At 47.6% G+C, this 18,337-nt stretch overlaps 1 protein-coding gene across 1 annotated transcript in view; it reads right to left on the bottom strand.

Moving 5' to 3' along the window:
* Positions 1-11,410, bottom strand: part of LOC119179093 (glucose dehydrogenase [FAD, quinone]-like) — a 131,321-nt gene extending 119,911 nt beyond the window's left edge. Inside the window, exons 1-2 of the mRNA XM_075870095.1 lie at positions 11,374-11,410; positions 10,735-10,973 (exon numbers count right to left, since the gene is read on the bottom strand). Coding sequence (XP_075726210.1) covers positions 10,735-10,973; positions 11,374-11,410 — 276 coding nt within the window. The remainder of the gene's footprint in view (positions 1-10,734; positions 10,974-11,373) is intronic.
* Between the last annotated feature and the right edge of the window lie 6,927 nt (positions 11,411-18,337).

The raw sequence follows: 18,337 nt of genomic DNA, 5'->3' as shown, positions 1-18,337 counted from the left end.
GACAACGGAACAGTCGAGAGGTTATTGGAGTTTCCCATGGCGGGAAGGACTGATTAAGAAGAGGTGCATCATCGTGTCACCGACAATTTCAGGCGAGAAGACGACGACCTTGCGGCATATTTTACCAGTGGATGAGGTGTTGAGTGAGGGCTTTGCAGATGACGTCTTGCAGATGGGGCAAGCTCCCTGCGCTTTCAATTGCGGATATCTTAGTGTGTTTAGGAAGCCCCGTGATGGTGCGGGGAGTAGCCCAATGAAGGCGTTACAAGTTTTGGATGTCAATTGGAGAGAACGTGTATGTGGGTGTGCTGTACAAAATCTTTCTGACGGCCACAGTCCTTGCGAGAGTGTGACAGACTTGTTGTCATGCACCTCCGTATTTGTTGTACAGGCGACGTGTCATATGTAAAATAGCTGGCCAAGCCTGCCGCTGTCCACGTATTCACTATTGTGGGCTGTTGCAGCTGGCTACTGGTGAACCTAAAACTGGGATTTATCCGCTTTTGATTGTATAATTTGCGATCCGATATAGAGTGAGATGCACACTTTCGAGTTGGTGCTATTCTTGCCATCTGTGCTTATAAGTTCTGTCTTATGTGGAGTCAGCTACAGACCTACCTCCCAAGAGTGGACTAACTAAGGAGTGAAACTAAGGAGGGCTACCTGCAGCTCGCTCTGTATTGATTCTTTGTCAGCATAACTCAGTGCCTCCGTCCTTATGGCAATATCATCGGCGTAGATGGCAAATCTAGCTGTGGTTTGCTGTTCAAGGTTTTCTGCTAACCTGCTCATGGCCAGATAAAACTGCGTTAGTCCTAAAATAGATCCCTGTGAAACACCTTTGTCCAAGTTGTAAGTCTTTGGGCTCCACACAGGCGATACACAGCTTAAGTGAATAAGCCGAGCTGTAAAGAAATTTATTTATGCCTGCGCACGCTGTCTTGGGTAGCACTTAGCTAGTTCTCCAAGAATGACGTTATGGTGAACATTATCGAATGCTTTTTGCATGTCGATGGCCAGCAAGTAGTCGGGTAACACCTTTTATGAGGTACGATTAATAAAGCACCATAGCAGCCAAAGGCAGTCATTGGTGCCCAGGTTAGGGTGAAAACCCGCCTGGGCTGATTGGTATCTCGGCCAGGTTTTCTCAAGGTAATGGGACATGCGTGTGTGAATCATGCGTTCAATGAGCTTACAGAGAGTAGACGTTAAGGATAGTGGCTGGAGGTTCTTGCAGATGGTCTTCTCTTTTCCATGTTTTGAAATAGGACAGATGACAGACAGCTTATGGTTCTCAAGAACATTTCCTGGGGTCCAGAAGTCACGGATTACAGCCAAACGTGCAGCCTGGGCTTTATTTCCAAGGTTGCAGACTTCTTGCCTTTGATTTTGTCGCGGCCAGGTGCCGATCGAGGACAGCCGTGTTTGATGGCTGCTAGTATTTCTCCCATGCTAAATGGGCGAACAAAATCCGGATCAGGTTGCGTTATGGTGCAGGCTTTCGGAGATGCAGGTAGAGTGAGTGAAGTGTGAGAAATGAAAGTGGTAACAACTTTGTATTCTACAACTGACGAATCTGTTTTGAGGAACAGTTCGGCCAGAGGAGAGCTGCACTTTGCCGCTGAGGCTGCGAAAAATGCGCCAGAAACCTTGGATGCTTGGTACACGGCCAAGGCGCTCGCAGGTGGATGGCCAGACTTCACTCTGAAGTTAGAGCTGATATTCATTGATAAGCTTAAATTGGCGTTTAATTTTCTTGAGGTCAGAGTCGTTTGCCGTACGAGCGGTATCTTCTGACTAAATAGTCTGCTGTTTTCCATAAATTGCCTAAATGGTTATCTATCGGCCGAGTATGGTCTTCAGATGGCACTTTTGCGTGCCAGCTTCCGGGCTTGTCGAATAATGTCCAGAAGGCCCTTAACTATTGAGAATGATCCAGTAACATTACTACGAAAAGCATTTCAATTAGTCATTGTTGTTTTGACGCGGGGGCGTTTCCAATAAAGTACACTGAATATCGGGAGATCATGCCTGCCCCATGACTGGCTGGAGACTGCCCAGTGCCGTACAAATTGGGGTCTGTTGAGGGCGAGATCTGGGGTCGTGTGTCTGCACTCGGTTTAGTCCTATTCCTATAAGGTTGTCAGGGGTGTCACAAATTTCTACAGAATTGAGTTATATGACTTCGTGAAGATATTTCCCACGTTTATTCAGCTTTGAGGCACCCCAGGCAGGGTGATGAGCATTAAATAACCTCCAATAAGCAGAGGGACGTTCTTAGATGCTTGCCTAAACGTCTCCAGCCATGTTTATAGACCAACTGAAATGTTTCTCGTGCAAAAATACGCAGATACAGCTGCGAAGGGCTTTTGGCCAGGAGGACAAATTTGAACAGCTACTATTTTGCGAGCGTTGAAACGGAGAACAGGAATGTCTGAGTGGCCAGGCAACGATTACGGACCAGAAGCGCGGCCTGGCCTTTGGGAAGCTGCCGCTTATGTTTGATGGTTTGTGTCTGAAACGCACGATAACCAGGAAGCGAGCACGTGTCGCGCGTGTCCTGGAGAAGGAATAAGGGGTGATGCCTTTGAACAGAATTGCGTATGGTGGAGCGCGTTTGGTTAAACTACTACAATTCCACTGCGCCCCCTGATTCGAAAGAGCTCAACAGGAAGGGTCTGGTCTGCAGTGCTTATTGTGATCAGCGAGGACATTGCACTGCAATTTATCCAACATAATTAGAAACCAAGTTTATATGGTATTGAGCGCTTGTGCTAGAGTGTTGTCCTTCTCCGACTGAATCTCATGCTCAAGCTTACTACATTTTTTAGCCCGTTACTGTCACAGGAGCCTGATATTGTGATAGTAGGCGGAGTCCTTGTCCACTACCGGTTTAGAACGACGTGTCGGAGAACGGCACTTTCTTTTATTTCGTGATCGAGTGTGGCATGGTGTTGGGGACTGATTTCCTTTCTTTTGGTCCAACATGAGATCGCGAAGACTCCGATTTCCTGCCGTAATTTCAGCACCAATTGGCGAAGGCTGTTGATAAGCTGAGTCAGATCGGGAGAAGCGCCTGTTTGAGCCCAGGTTATATTCCGAGGCGTTGGAGGTGTAGGCTGTGCGAATGATTTTGTAGTTGATGAATCATCAGTGTTTTGAAGAAAGGCAGTTTCAGATACAATTCTTTCTGAACAATGAGGGCTGAGTAAAACGTGTGTGGGCGCTCCATAAGCCACTCAATAAGGAAACTGCTTACAGTTCGGCTCAACCTCAAGTGGAGCTTTGCCCCAGTCCCTGCATACTGGCCGGAAGGAACAGCAATTGGGAACACGCCCAAACGGTAACAGTTGTAGCATGCTACGATGCGAGGCTCATATTCGTGACCGCGGATGACTTCATATTCAAACACCAAGCGTTTCTGTACGCAGTCTGTATAAAATGTCAAAAGCATCCGCTGTGCTTTACAGAGTATGCGCACATGGATGATTGTTGCCTGTTCACAGCGCAGATTCGTTTTGGTGTACTCAATTGTTAGGCCATGTCTGATCGTTAAGACCCCACGAGAGCTGCCGAGTGCATGTGGCTGAAAAGGTGATGTGTCGACATCAATCTCTCGAACGCTACTATTGACTGTTGCCACTGAGCACGAGAGTGTGCATAGTTTGAAACAATAACTTTCATGAAGTGTGATCCGTACGCAGTTACTGGGTACGTCAAAGTGGAGAATTGATATTTTTGCAATAAAGTTGAAGCGCTTTGCTCTATGGCATCTGTAGGTGCTTGTTTCAGAATGTGTCTTATTCAATTCGTTTAGCAGCCTAATAAAAGCAGTATAGCGGGCCGACTCACCCTTTCGGCGTGCAGTCTGTTCGGTGACACTTGTCATCGGTAACAAACGGCGTTCTCTCGTACCCCGTCATTGGTAGGTTTGGTCGTGCTGGTAGAAGAACCCTCTGCAATGTCGTTGACGCGAAGTCTGGTGGACGATTCTGATAATAGCGTAGACTGCGTTGCATTTATTATCCCGTTTTCGTCAGATAGCATTGGGAAATCATTCGAGTTCACAGGAACCATTGTGTATGCGGTGGTTGTCATAATAGGCGTCTTGCGATTCGGAGTGAAAGGCGCCGGGCGTAACAAGTTCACCAGGCATGGCAAGGCCGTGCGAACGCGGTGTGAACACGGTCGCCGGAAGCTGCGTCCCAGGCCAGTCCGAAGCTTCTCACTAGGCTTAGGGTTGTCAGCTCAAAAAACACAGAAAATCAGAAAAAAGTTTCAAGAAACACTGTGTGTGACACAGGCTCACCGTATAGCTGGGATTCACATCTGCGGCAACAAACCATAGCCTATCAGCCGAAGAAACTAGTCAAGCTGACCAGAAAGAAGTTGAGGTCAGGCACGTTTGCCATCGCAGGCGCTTAGCAGCACCAGTCCTCCCTCTGCCGCGAAAAACATGAATGACCATTTCTCGTCTCATTTCCTATATGGCGTTACTATGCCGCTGCTCTCCGAAGTGCCGCTACTTTCCTACTAGCTGCTGCTCACGCTTTGCCTGAGTGCACGGAGAACGAGTGCCTCTCTTAGTCTCCTGGATAGTCGCCGTACGTGGCGGATCGTTCACGGGCCATGGACGAAGCAGAGCGGCGAGCGCGTTTAAGACGCTTGCGCTCGACCTCCTTGGCTCGCGTCTCGTCGGTGTTATCCGTGTGCCGTCTGCATTCTCGAACGAGATCGGATGCATGAACGCGTGCACGCATAAACAGACGGACACACGTAAGGATGGATTAATGGACGGACGCTTCGCCCCACTCCATCATTACCTTCATGAATATACTTCAATTTTTTTACGTTCTTCGTAACACCAGAATGATGATTCACATGACATTGTAGCCGAATCTCTGAAATGGTGTGTACACGAGAATTATAGGTTGTGATTATCTTGAACCCTGCTTTGCGTTGCATTCGCTCCCCGTTCCTGGTCATTTCACATGATTATCGCACGCGATAAATATTTGATTTTGCTGCAGCTTGTGCGTTTCCGATTGCGCGAGCGCGAATAACATTCTAGCCGACAATATCGAAATCCATATGTGCTCAACATCTAGCTTAGTTTTTTTTTTTTACTGTGAAGGCTTTCGGTCTGTAGCTCGACGTCAAGAAGTAAACCCCCTTGCACTCTACGGAAGGTATAGTTTACGTTCAAAATATTGCAAGGTCATTGAAATTTCAAAATTATTTTGGGAGGCGGGTGGACTAGCGCATTTGGAAAAAAGTGATGTTCAGTACGAACAGCACTCAACACCACGGACTGTCGCAATAAAATTGTTTGATTTGTACATCAATCAAAGTCACTGAAATAGTGACTAGTTTATCACTTTTGCTGTTACATCTTGAAACGAAAGCCTTTGTTTCATGGTCGCGGTGCGCGTCAGCCGTACGTCTGGGCCTAGTCACGATACAAGATAGACTCGGAATTCGGTTGCTGGTTTCGTTTCGAAAACTTGAACATCCTGGTAGGTTTAGTGGAGTAGTTTGACATTTATGCCCAGCAAAACATAACAGAAACCATGAAGATGCACCTTGAATTACCAATATACATAGCGCCTATATTCTCTGACGAACGATTCAAACAGAAACATCGTAGCGCTACCATCTTTCACAGGAAGACGGGCGTGCCAGCAAACGAATCTAAAGCAAGTGGTTCGAAGAAGCTCTTGATGAATGCGGCCACCGAGATACCATGCAGTACCAACATTCTACAAAAACGCTACAGACATGACAGTCAGTCCAATGGCGACCAGCTTTCGTCAGAGGCTCTCTGGAATTTACAGAGCGTCTTTCACTCTTGTATAATTTATGGCAAACATCATTCTCTAAGTTTCGCACTGATGGCTATCTTTTCATTTGGTCATGGAGCAAACCATTGAAGTCCACCGTTGCCGGTGATGAAGAGCTTGAAGGGGAACACTGTTCATCGTGCGACGTTCGAACTTGTCGCAATGTCATACACTATTTCGCCCCCGAGGTGAAACTGGGTTCTTCACCTGACTACGTTCCACTGATGACCTAAACACACGGTCGCTCGGCATGACCAAGGCACAAACAGCAGAAACCACTCAAGAGCATTTCATTCTAACTAGAGTGTGTGCAGGGTACAAATTGTATAATGGGTAGTGGGGTTTTGTGGCGCAAGGACCAAATGTGGCCAAAGCGCGTCATGTCGTTAAATTGGTGTTGACAGCAACCAATGTGTCTGACGAAAGGATGTGTAATTGCTGTATATTCCGGCATTATGTCTATGGTTCAACTCTCAGTGCCATGCAATTACCCACTAGGTTTTAAAAAGTTATCCGCGCTACGATAGAATTGCTCTAAAGAGGCCTCGAGTGCGGCCTCACCGCTTATCTACGCCGGAAATGCACTCCCTCACCACAGAAGGATTGGCCACCCTGGTACAGTATACGGTCTCTACCTGAGACAAGGATATGCCAATTAATTCTCGACCCTCAGTCTCCATTGGCTGCGGAGCAACTACAGGGTGGCGGTCAGATGCGTGACGCAGCAAAGGGTGCTAGAATCTTTCAGTGGGGATAGATCGCCATAGAAATCTGAATTTTGCTGCATTTAATGCTAGATAGACATCAAGTGAGGCAAGTCTAGCTTTACAATTCAAAGAACTAGAGTGTGACAAATTAGATATGCAATAGGGATCAGTGAGGGTAGGAGGACCGATGAGGCATACGCAGTGCTACAAAATGGGCACGTGCTTTTCTAACGGGGGGAGGGGTGCCCTATGTAACATAGATGAATACTTTAGCTATGTTGAAAGGGTGGCAGGTCTCGTAATGTACACTTACGAGACACAAGATGAAGGCATTACAGACCTACGTGCTTACATAGAGCCATATTACCGTTTATTTGAAAGCTTCAATGAAAAAATCGCATCAAGAATGTGTGAGGTAAAAATACAGTATTCTAAATTGATGGGTAACTTCATTGCAAAGGTATCAAAGAAGTAGGCTGGAATCCAAACAGTAGGGAATTGTGGCATTGATACTAGAAATGATCGAGGGGAGTTTTTAGGAGAATTTTCAGAACGCAATCATTTGCGGATGTTCAATGCCTTCTACCGAAAATGAATGAGCCGTAAAGTAAAATGACATGAAGGAGCCCTAAGGGCGAAACAACACTACATTTGTCAACATAAAAGTACGGTATGTCGTCAGTTCAGCATTAACAATTTCAAGCTTGAACAATTAAAACGGTGCCATTCGTTCAAGAATGCTGGCCATGCGAATACTGTTTGTAGCGGCAGGACTGCTCCTATGGAAATGAGTAGGGTGTTATTACTGCACGAGACATGCCACCATGGTACTGTAGCGACCTCGCATACGTGTTTCGCGTACTTTTTTTGCAGTTACTAATGTTATGTTATTGGCAGTACCAGCGCACACACTGACGGGACGAAGAGAAGAGACACAAACAAGCGCTGACAGCCCATAATGTACCACCAACTAGCCCAACTATCAGCCCTGCTTGAGTTCCTATTGCACCTCACGACACCATCTCCCTGAGGGCGTTCATTCTTGACTCCTGTCAAGATGCATATTATGCATTGAGGAATTGCAGGACTAGAATTGTACCGGCTCGGCATTTTTGGAGTTGAATTTGTCCAAGTTTTCTCATTACGTACAATTAAAGTGAATGAAGTTGGTGCAAGTACCGATTACCCGAAATGTAATTAGAATAGAATGAAGCCACCTGTTGCGCAACACTGGCCGCGGGTTGGGCATGTATGGTCCGACAGGCTGTTTGAAGCACAGTTACTATTTCAATAGGATGTGCCGTAGATGCAAAAGTGTGTGTTTAACTGGTAATTCTTTGTTATCTCTTCAATTTTATTCGGTGCATGTGGATCACATTCCCTTTTTCCAAACTGCCAAAAGTTCTTCATCGGATAGATTCATTTGGTCACCATCCGACACGATGCCTTATATGTTGAGGGTTTGGTGGGTTTTAACGGTGATGTGATGATCACCAAATGCTTTCAGTTTACATAGACGCTCATGCTGTGTATGTTCTTGCAGTTTGAGAAGTGGGTAACCACTGACAGACTTGGTGGCTTTGCAGCCTGCACCTAGGGCTTCTATCAGCCACTTGGATACTACGAAAGCTAAAATGATTTTCGCCATTTTTCTGTACAGTCGCAATTAATTATGTGAGGCTTGGGGAAGTTAGCCTTCCTTGACGGTGCAGTTCAGAAATATCTATAGCATTGGTGCACGACCCCTTTGAGGGGGCGATCAGTTCAAAAGGGGCTTTGAATAATGCTTATCCGGCAGCTATGCCAGCCGCCCAACATGGAGCCCAACCAGGGCATGCTAAAAGACACGGAGAAAACGTGAGCTTCAGCTGTACATGGCCGCTCTAACCAAATAAAACCACCCCAAATTCAGCAACTACACAAAGTAAACCCGTACCACCAGGAAAACTAGAAGGAAATGAAAAAAGTAGAAGACAAGGAAAGAGCAAAAAGAAAAAAAAAACGATTATATGCGAAGAGACATAAGAAAAAGCGACTGCTGATTTCCCCTAGGTGGGTCAGCCCAGGGGTGCCGTTCACTCGAAGCTAGAGCCAAAGGGATGTTACGTCTGCCGGGATCCTTAAAGGTCCAATCAGGCCGCACTGACTCAACCCCAGGGATCCCCTTTTCCCCGCACACGGCTACGCTATGCACGGCTAGGCGTGACAAAGAGTCGAAATCTCCCTACCCATTAGCTAGGGTTCATCATGTCGCCCCACAGCAAATGCCTGCCTGTGCAGACGCCTCTGCGCGGAGGATAGGAAGTAAAGCACGCCCTTGTACGTGTACTTGGCCTAGCGACTGTATCAGAATGCAGTGTAACTTTTGCGTGGATGGATAACGTTTTGTATGCATAGTACTGAATGATGATTGACATGTGGGGTTTAACGTCCCAATACCACCGATTATGAGAGACGCCAAAGTGGAGGGCTCCGGAAATTTTGACCACCTGGTGTTCTTTAACGTGCACCTAAATCTGTGCACAGAAGCCTACAGCATTTTCGACGCCATTGAAAACTCAGCCGCTGCAGCCAGGATTCCATCCGGCAACCTTCGGGTCAGCAGCTGAGTACCTAAGCCATCAGACCACCGTGGCGGGGTGGTATGCATAGGACCGCGGATGATTACTCCTGGTGTCACTGTACAGTGGGAGTTCTTTTGCCGAGCACAATACTTCATTGCTCAGTTCAGACGTACTGTCACGTCTAGCCTGTTTAGATTCTACTGTTATTCTAAACTAGCGGGAGCACGTTAGTTTTCAGGAGCGTGTCTCTAATAGTTCTCGGCGAGCTGGACAAGTGAAGGAACAGTGAGAAGCACCAAAGCAAAAAGGAACGATGCAGTACTGCTGAGCATTGAAAGGGGTGTTATTGACACCCGTTACTTGTGAAAATAAAGCAGGCAAGTGCTTTCGAATACTGTCAAGTCTTGTAGATACGATTTTGTATAACACGTTTTTTGGCCCAATACACTGTAGACCAATGCTCTCTGAAAATAACGCATAATAGTTTCTTTAGTACAATCAAATTTTTACCCAAAATGGGATAGTCAAGACAGCAGCATGAGTCCCTGTATCGCAACTAAATGGTTACTGTCAGGCACGGCCGCTGCAACCAACCAGACTGTGCTGCGCCACGCGATTTATGACGCCATCTCGCGAAAAATTCCATTCATATTGCATGTAACTGAAACTTTTTACGGCTCACAGTGATTAAATATGAAACTCCAAATTTCCTCCCTTCCTGCCACTTTATATGAGTGCGAGTTTTGCATATCTTTTATTTGTGATTCCAACAACAACTACAAAAGCTTTCCGCCACTGCACGAAATGAATCATGACGTGTGCGCGAGGTACTAAGCGTTAAACCAGCCGCCGACTCACGCATGTAAATTAGTGACAACGCAGTAGTACACTATATACCGTGTTTTTTAGCTTGCCGGCGTTGCCTCTTTGCCACTGCTTCCCAAACTCTTGCCTCCGGGCTTGCATTTTTTATGCATAAACGTTGCCTTCACCAGCGAAAGCGTGTTCACGTTCGTTTTCGTAAATGACAGGAAGCGAATGAGTGGTCTGGAAGCGTTATTCTTCATTGTCCTCGGCCACATCACAAACAAAGGGCACATATTGCCTTGAAGATGTCTACGGTGTACCTCACCACAATTACGAATAAAACAATGGCACAGCGAGTGCTTTCCGGCTTTATGCAAATTATGGTGAGCTTACAGTCACATAGATACGTTTACACACAAGGGACAAGCCTAGACGCTAAAATGCTTCACCCCTAAAACGCATCAACCCTATTTTAATTCGCATTTCAAGTGCGCTGCTCCTCGTTGCTTAATTCAAACGCATTGGTATATCTTCGCCAGCCTCGTCAATTCTTCAGGCCTGGGTATACGAAATTTCCTCAATTTATGCTGACACCAGGAACAAAACTTTCATTGTTGCACGCGCAAGTATTGTTAAAAGTGATTAGGCCAAACTGTCAGAAGTTTTCATGAATACCGGCCTGAGAATAATGAATCACAACTATGCGAGTATGAGCTAGAGAAGCAGAAACAGGAGCTGCTGATTTAGAACTCAATAATTATGAAGACATTGGATCAAACGATAGATAAGAGCAATTGGCCACCGAGACATGCCTACCTGATTCTCCATAGCTAAGCAGGCCTGGGACTGAGGTTCTGGATAGTGCTTCCAGTCTACTTCACTGCCGATGATCAGCGGTGCAAAAAGTGGAATCTGCGTATCGATGGGCACCCTTGGGTAGAGTAGCAAGTTCACGTAATGCTTCTCCATGCCTCCAGCCTCAATCAAGAGAACCTTCGTGCTTGGGTCAGCCGACAGGCGGTTAGCCAGTACGCATCCCGCCGAGCCTCCACCCACTGCTCATGGAAAAAAAAGAAAACAAAAACAAGTCAGAACTCAGCGCTATCTGCCGCGCCCGCCATTGCAGTCAAGTTTCAGCATTCACACTTGTGCGATTGTTAATAAAAGGCAATTATTGCGCATATAAGAGGCACAAAAGCAGAACGTCAATAATCTGTGGTGTCTTTTTATACTAGAGCAGGCATAAAGCAGTGATTCTAACCGTATAGCGTTTCTCACGCTGCACTGACAATGCAACGCTACGCACAGACAGGCAACTGTTTCCAACGATTTGCCAAGACAACACGGACGTGGCACCTACCTGTCGCTTTGCGTTCTATAACTTGCGCCTCTGAGACAGCGCGCACGCCATCCTTCCTTTTCGAAGATAACTGTCGGATAGCACTCATGTCTCACGTGCCTCGATGCGCTCGTTATCCTTCGCTGCACGCATCGACCCACTCTAACACAGCACTTCCAGAATACAATAACCATATTTCTCGCACAAAACATCTGTGAGGGATAAGGTTCGGGCAATCACGGCAACTTAAATAATCGTTGTCGAGACTGACGAAGGCATTTGCAACTTGAGTTATAAGGCTTTAATGCCACGAAAAGAAAGAAAAAAAACGATAAAGAAGCTTGGCGTGTTATATGGCAACAGCGAAGAACTGCCTTAAGTACGAGCACGACACACGTTCTAGAAAGACAAGGTCTGACGCTTAGCGTAGTCCCCCACTGCACTACACAAGGTTTGAAACACTTCACCGTGTGACGTCGAAGGCAGATGAGTCGATGCGTTGCGTTGCGTCTTACGCCGACATCAGCGATGCCTCAGGCATGGTCGGAGCGGAGCGTGAGGCAGAGTCGATGTGTGGCAAGCACGTCCCGGACAGCCAGTAGTAGGCCCAGGTCTGGAAAACGCCCGGATCCGAGTACAACGGACCGGCGCCGGCTGCTGGATCACACGGTAGAAGGGAGCCAGGCTCGTGCGGACCACAGGCACAGGTAGGCTTCGGGACCACGACCCGACGAGCGCTTCAGCCTGCCACTGTTTCCTTCCGATCCTTCTTCTCGAACGCCCCGTCGTCGTCTTCCTCTTCTCTCTCCCCATGGCTTGGCTTGACTTTGACGACACGATTCCGCCTTTTCCTTGTCTCATCGTCATCTTCGTCGGCGTACGGCACAGCACAAACTCACAAACATCGCGCACCAGATGAACCTACCGCGCATATCATGACAAAAGTCCCCCCTTTCAAAAGTTTTTTTTTCCTTTTTAAAAAAAAACTGTCCAAAGTGCGCGGGAGACAAGACTTACGACAAACAAATGTACAGAACTGTTGCACCAAGAGAATAGTCTGTATGTGAGAGTCCCTAGGCATATGGTACATTATTACATTAATGTGGTATAGCTAGCACCTTCACCTGTAGCCTGCTCATATAATCAGCACCTACGTTCGAATGGCGTGTCAATCAAAGGCATTCGTCCAAGAGGCGCCTTGCCTACTTTGCCTTTGGGATATGTCCTTTGGCATGCGTCGCATGATTTTACGAATCTTCGTACCTCCTCCTGTACACCGGGCCAATAAAACGACTCCAAAAGTCGGTCCTTCGTCTTCTTGATACCCTGGTGACCAGATATCGGTGATTCATGTGCCAAGTGCAACACATGGACACGCAACGCCTTTGGAACCACCGCGTGTTGAACTGATTTACCCGGAGTCAAGTGGTAAACGCGGTACAAGATTCCTTTCTCGAACATAAATGAGTGGTATGTGGCTCCTTTACCGCGGATGAGGGTGTCGAATTTCGCCCTACAAACATCCAGCGACCGGTCTTCCTCTTGTTTTTGGCGAAATGACTCCTGTGTCACCTCTAAGTTTCCAAATTTAGCACTCGTGAGCTTCCGGCGATGTCCTTTGCTTGAAACACCAACCATGACTGTGCTCTTCGTCCCGCATCCATCCTTGGATTTCTCTTCAGAATTCAATGCCTGATTAGTTTCCGACTTCAGGCTCGCTGACTCCTTCCACGTTGAGTCGGGGTCATTAGCGTCACGGGCGCCGGGAACATTTCCTACGATGACATCGTAAAGTGGCGACGTCATGCATTTGACTATCGCATTTCCGGTGAAATAGGGCGATAGAATCCGTACTTCTGCTTCCGGTACCTCGATGCAACTACCATCGGCCAATAAAATAGTGGCGGTAGTACCCGTCAGCGCATCATCGGGAACGAGGGAACGTCGCACGACCAGGGTGTTGCTTCCAGTATCCCTCAAGACTGATACAGTATGTCCAAACACTTCTCCCTGTAACACCGGCAAGTTTCGTGTAGCTGTTGCGGTGCGCGTTCGGAGTGCACTAGCAACATGTTCATCTTGTGATGAATCATCGGCACATCGGGGCGTCTCGGACTTCTGGTCAGTAGACACGATGCAAGATGTCATTTTCTTTGACCCGCCGTTGCTTGGGCATGCTCTTGCATCGTGGCCGGACTTCCGACAGTGCCCACAGAAGACTCGTTGGGGTTTCGTGCGGCAATCAGATGCTCTGTGGCCGGGTCGATCACAGACGAAACATCTAAGAGGAGGCTGGGTATAAGTAAATCCTTCTTGCTCCTTGGGAATGTTGTTTGCAGACTTGGTACGAAATACCAACAAGTTTGTTTGCCGCTGGGCTTCCAAGAAGGTATCAGCTGCTTCTGCCATTTCTTTTACCGTCCTGCATTTCTTCTCCCTTAGAAAAAGTGCCAGGCGATCGTGGCAGTTATTCAGAAACTGCTCAGCTACAATGAGGTTGCGCACGGATGCAAAGTCCTCGTCCGTTTCCGACATTTCCAGCCATCTATCGAAGTGACTCTGTAATCTCGTGGCGTACTGTTTACCAGTTTCGCCATCTTCAGGCTTGCTTTGCCGAAACTTTTCGCGATAGCCTTCGGCTGTGAAACGAAACCTCTGGAGCAAGGCCACTTTCGTACTCTGGTAATCCATTGAGTCTTCTGGCGACAGACGACCGAAGACTTTCAATGCTTCCCCACTGAGGCATAAACTAAGCGCTGTCACCCACTTCTCCTCAGGCCACTCTTGACCAACTGCTACGCGTTCGAACCTCTTGAGATACGCATCGAGATCGTCACGCCCCTCGTCAAACACTGGGATCAGGTTGTGAGGATTGATCAAGCACGGGCGGCTTTGACTCCTCTCAGGTTCGCGGTCCCGCGCTGTTGGCTCTCGGCTACCTTCAACCTCAGCTAGTCGAATTCGCAGTTGAAGAATTCTCTCTTCTATCTCCAAACGTTCCTTCGCCGCCTGCCTTTCCGCGGAACGCTCTTCACGCGCTTGCACAGATTCCTCATGAGCCCGCTCTAACCGCGCGTCTACCCACGTCTTTAGCTCGGCTCCTTGAAGCCCCATGCGTTCCGCTAGCATTATAAGCTCTTGCTCAATCATATTCCCTATAGATTTCAACCCAGTGCAAACGGCTTCGTCCTGTCGCGCGGACGCCAATTGTGAGGGATAAGGTTCGGGCAATCACGGAAACTTAAATAATCGTTGTCGAGACTGACGAAGGCATTTGCAACTTGAGTTATAAGGCTTTAATGCCACGAAAAGAAAGAAAAAAAACGATAAAGAAGCTTGGCGTGTTATATGGCAACAGCGAAGAACTGCCTTAAGTACGAGCACGACACACGTTCTCGAAAGACAAGGTCTGACGCTTAGCGTAGTCCCCCACTGCACTACACAAGGTTTGAAACACTTCACCGTGTGACGTCGAAGGCAGATGAGTCGATGCGTTGCGTTGCGTCTTACGCCGACATCAGCGATGCCTCAGGCATGGTCGAAGCGGAGCGTGAGGCAGAGTCGATGTGTGGCAAGCACGTCCCGGACAGCCAGTAGTAGGCCCAGGTCTGGAAAACGCCCGGATCCGAGTACAACGGACCGGCGCCGGCTGCTGGATCACACGGTAGAAGGGAGCCAGGCTCGTGCGGACCACAGGCACAGGTAGGCTTCGGGACCACGACCCGACGAGCGCTTCAGCCTGCCACTGTTTCCTTCCGATCCTTCTTCTCGAACGCCCCGTCGTCGTCTTCCTCTTCTCTCTCCCCATGGCTTGGCTTGACTTTGACGACACGATTCCGCCTTTTCCTTGTCTCATCGTCATCTTCGTCGGCGTACGGCACAGCACAAACTCACAAACATCGCGCACCAGATGAACCTACCGCGCATATCATGACAACATCAATTAAAAGTTCTTCCCTCTCTCCAGACGCAAGATTATTGTCTTTCGACGACATTTCCAGTAAAACATTATGATACGAGGCCCAATTTTTCAACCAGTGGCCGTGCCTCTGGTGTAAGTGGAGGCCGCTAGAAGTGCTTCGCCATTTTGTATCATAAATGTGCTTACTTCTCTCTCTCCTTACACCCACAGCGTAGCAGTATTATGATCATAATTGCGATGAAGGCGTGGGCTTCCAAAAGCTGCAGCAGGGCATGGAGAGTCGAGAAGCCGAGCCTTATGGTCCGTAAAGTATATAGATCTCTAGACGTAGTAGCTTCACGTTGATAATAAGCGATTTATTCATGACCCAAAGTGAGTCTTAGATATCAAGGCATAAACAGAACATTGTCTGCCTGACTAAGGGCCTTTATACACGCTACCACGCAGCCGGAACGCACGTTACTGGACCCCTGCCGCACGCAAGCGGGGGACAAATAAGCCATTTGGTGACGCTCTTTTACCCTTCGCAGCGTCACCAATTGGCTTATTTGTCCCGCGCTTGCGTGCGGTAGGGGTGCCGACACGTGCGTTGCGGCTGGGCGGGAAGCGCGTGGAACCGCCCTAAGGCCTTGCCACTCATACGTTGCTACAACAGTGCGGCTGCGTACGGCAGCATAGAACGAAAGAGAATACATCTAGGATTTGTGCAATAGACAAACAAACAAATGTGTTAATGTAAATGGCAGAAAAAAACAAAATTTCAAGGAACAAATCCTTCACATCATGTGAGGAACTCAAGCATGAACTTCCACGGTGATTAATGAAGAGCACCTCCTCACAAAACTCTGAATCCGCCTAAGGCTGTTACGCATACTACTAAGGGCACCCTTTAAATGTAGATGTGTGTGACTTTCGCTTGTGGTTAACGCACTTGAGATTTGCCAACCGGCTACAAAGGGTATAATTACAGTTCACCATCATGACCGGTTCCCTATTGATATTGCTATGCGAGGTTTAACGTCCCAAAACCACCATATGTGTATGAGAGACGCCGTAGCGGAGGGCTCCGGGAGTTTGGACCACCTGGGGTTCTTTAACGTGCACCCAAATCTGAGCACACGGGCCTACAACATTTCCACTTCAATCGGATCATGACTGGTTCGCGCGATTGGTGTTTAAAAGAATCCGCGTTGGCTACAATAGATTGATAATATGTCAGAATATGAGCAGGCCTTTATTCATCTGCTTTAGGGAAAACAGAGAATAACTAGCATGAGCAAAAGGCCGCATGTGCTTTCCTTCTTTTTGCTTAATGAGCGAGTTTCCAAGGAAACCGTTTCTCGGTATAGGTGTTCCTCAAGCGCATCAGTTCGTGCACCTATCTGTGCATTTCACATGACGTGGGCTTTTCGTTTAGGCTAAGTTGAACAGGTGACTCCTGAACGTTTATTTAGTGTAATTGTTCTCCGCGGGGGTTCTACAGTGACCGTTTATTATCCGTGCTGGGTTGTAGATGTGGTGCACTTACTACAAACCGCTAGTACACCTATTGTATTTTTCATGAAATGGTTTAGCAGGCAAATGCATTCATGAGAACGTGGCGTGTCAATGTGTTGCCTGTATCGGCAGTTTGATGTCTGAAGTGTAGGTTATCGTTTGCGCGTACTGGTAATTTTTTTGGAAGGAAGTTCATGTGGTTGCGTGTGGGTTTTGAAGACGAGTCGTAAGGAGTGAACAATTTCTCAGTATGGCTATGAGGAGAATGCGGTGAGTTTATTTTGTGGTTGTGTGGTTGAAAAGGCAGTAGCAAAGTTATTGGGCCCCCAATGCCAAGTCAAAGTAAAAATAGATGAATAGAAAGCTGATGACCGTGACTTTAGGAAGAGGCAAGGATAAATAGGTAACGAAGCGAACTAAGGAAAGCTACATACGATAAGCCAAAGTCACTGTGAAGCAATTATTTAAGGTTCTAAGGAGCAAAAGATGTGGTGGCGGCACCACATGGACAACGCACCACGGAAAAGAAATGGTTACTGGAAAAAATCGGTAAAATAAACAGAATAACTACCTTACACAGACAAACAACATTTGCCTGTTAGTATTCACAGTGGTGTTGTAGAGAGACGTTCAACAAACCGTGGTCCAGGAACTAGTTCCTTTCGGGAGGAACGCAGGAACAGCACTGTTCCATTTAAGATCGGTGGAACTCTTACGTTAACTGGTTACGTCTTCGAGGGCGTGGTGGGAAGAATTCACTGCAAATCATTGCACACCTTTAAGGGTGAAATTTTCAATAAATCACCTATTTTTCACCTAGAATTTGTACCAAATTTATCCGAACAGGTGTATTTCTGCAATTACATCTTTTGTACACCGAATTGTCATTTTTAGGTATATAAGAGAAGTATGTTCGCTAATTACACCCAAGGGTGTTTCCTCGAAAGTGACACCTATCGTGTATATATATATATATATTATAAAGGAGATTTATCAAGCAGAAAGGTCGGTGCTTGGAAGGCTTGGAAGGCGATGCACCAGCCGCAATTTCCGAGCTCGAGCCGCTGCTGCACACTCGATGCTGCTGCCGCTGCTGCACACTCGATGCTGCTGCCTCTGCGCCGGAGTACTTCCTCTTCTTTACAATGGCCCCACGGAGAAAAAAAGGAGCCATCCTGGCGACTTAGTCCTGTGCAGGCGGCGTTGAACCGTGGTATTGCTTGAGCCTCTGCACGTGTATAACCTCGCGGTTGCGACGTCGCAAGTCTGATGGTGGCGTAAGAGGCTCAATGAGGTAGTTTACTGGCGAAGTTTGTTCGACAATACGATATGGCCCATCGTACTTTGGCAGAAGTTTGGAAGAGAGCCCAGGTGTGTGATGCGGCACTGACAGCCATACAAGAGAACCCGGAAGAAAAACGGGAGTTGAGGTCTGGGCATCACGAATTGCCTTTTGCCTGTTTTGGTCATCGCAGGTAAAGCGACGAGCTAACTGGCGGCATTCTTCTGCGTGTCTGGCGGCGTCCAAGATTGGTAGGCACTCGGACGCGTCTGGTCGATAGGGCAAAATGGTGTCAATGGTGTGGGAGGGGTGACGGCCGTAGAGGAGGTAAAAAGGGGAGAAGCCTGTTGTCGCTTGCGTTGCCGTATTGTAGGCGTAT

The sequence above is a fragment of the Rhipicephalus microplus genome, chromosome 7 (genome assembly GCF_043290135.1).
Source record: "Rhipicephalus microplus isolate Deutch F79 chromosome 7, USDA_Rmic, whole genome shotgun sequence".
NCBI classification, from domain to species: Eukaryota; Metazoa; Arthropoda; class Arachnida; order Ixodida; family Ixodidae; genus Rhipicephalus; species Rhipicephalus microplus.
The sequence above is the reverse complement of the archived record's forward strand: the minus strand, read 5'-3'. Positions and strand labels throughout refer to the sequence as shown.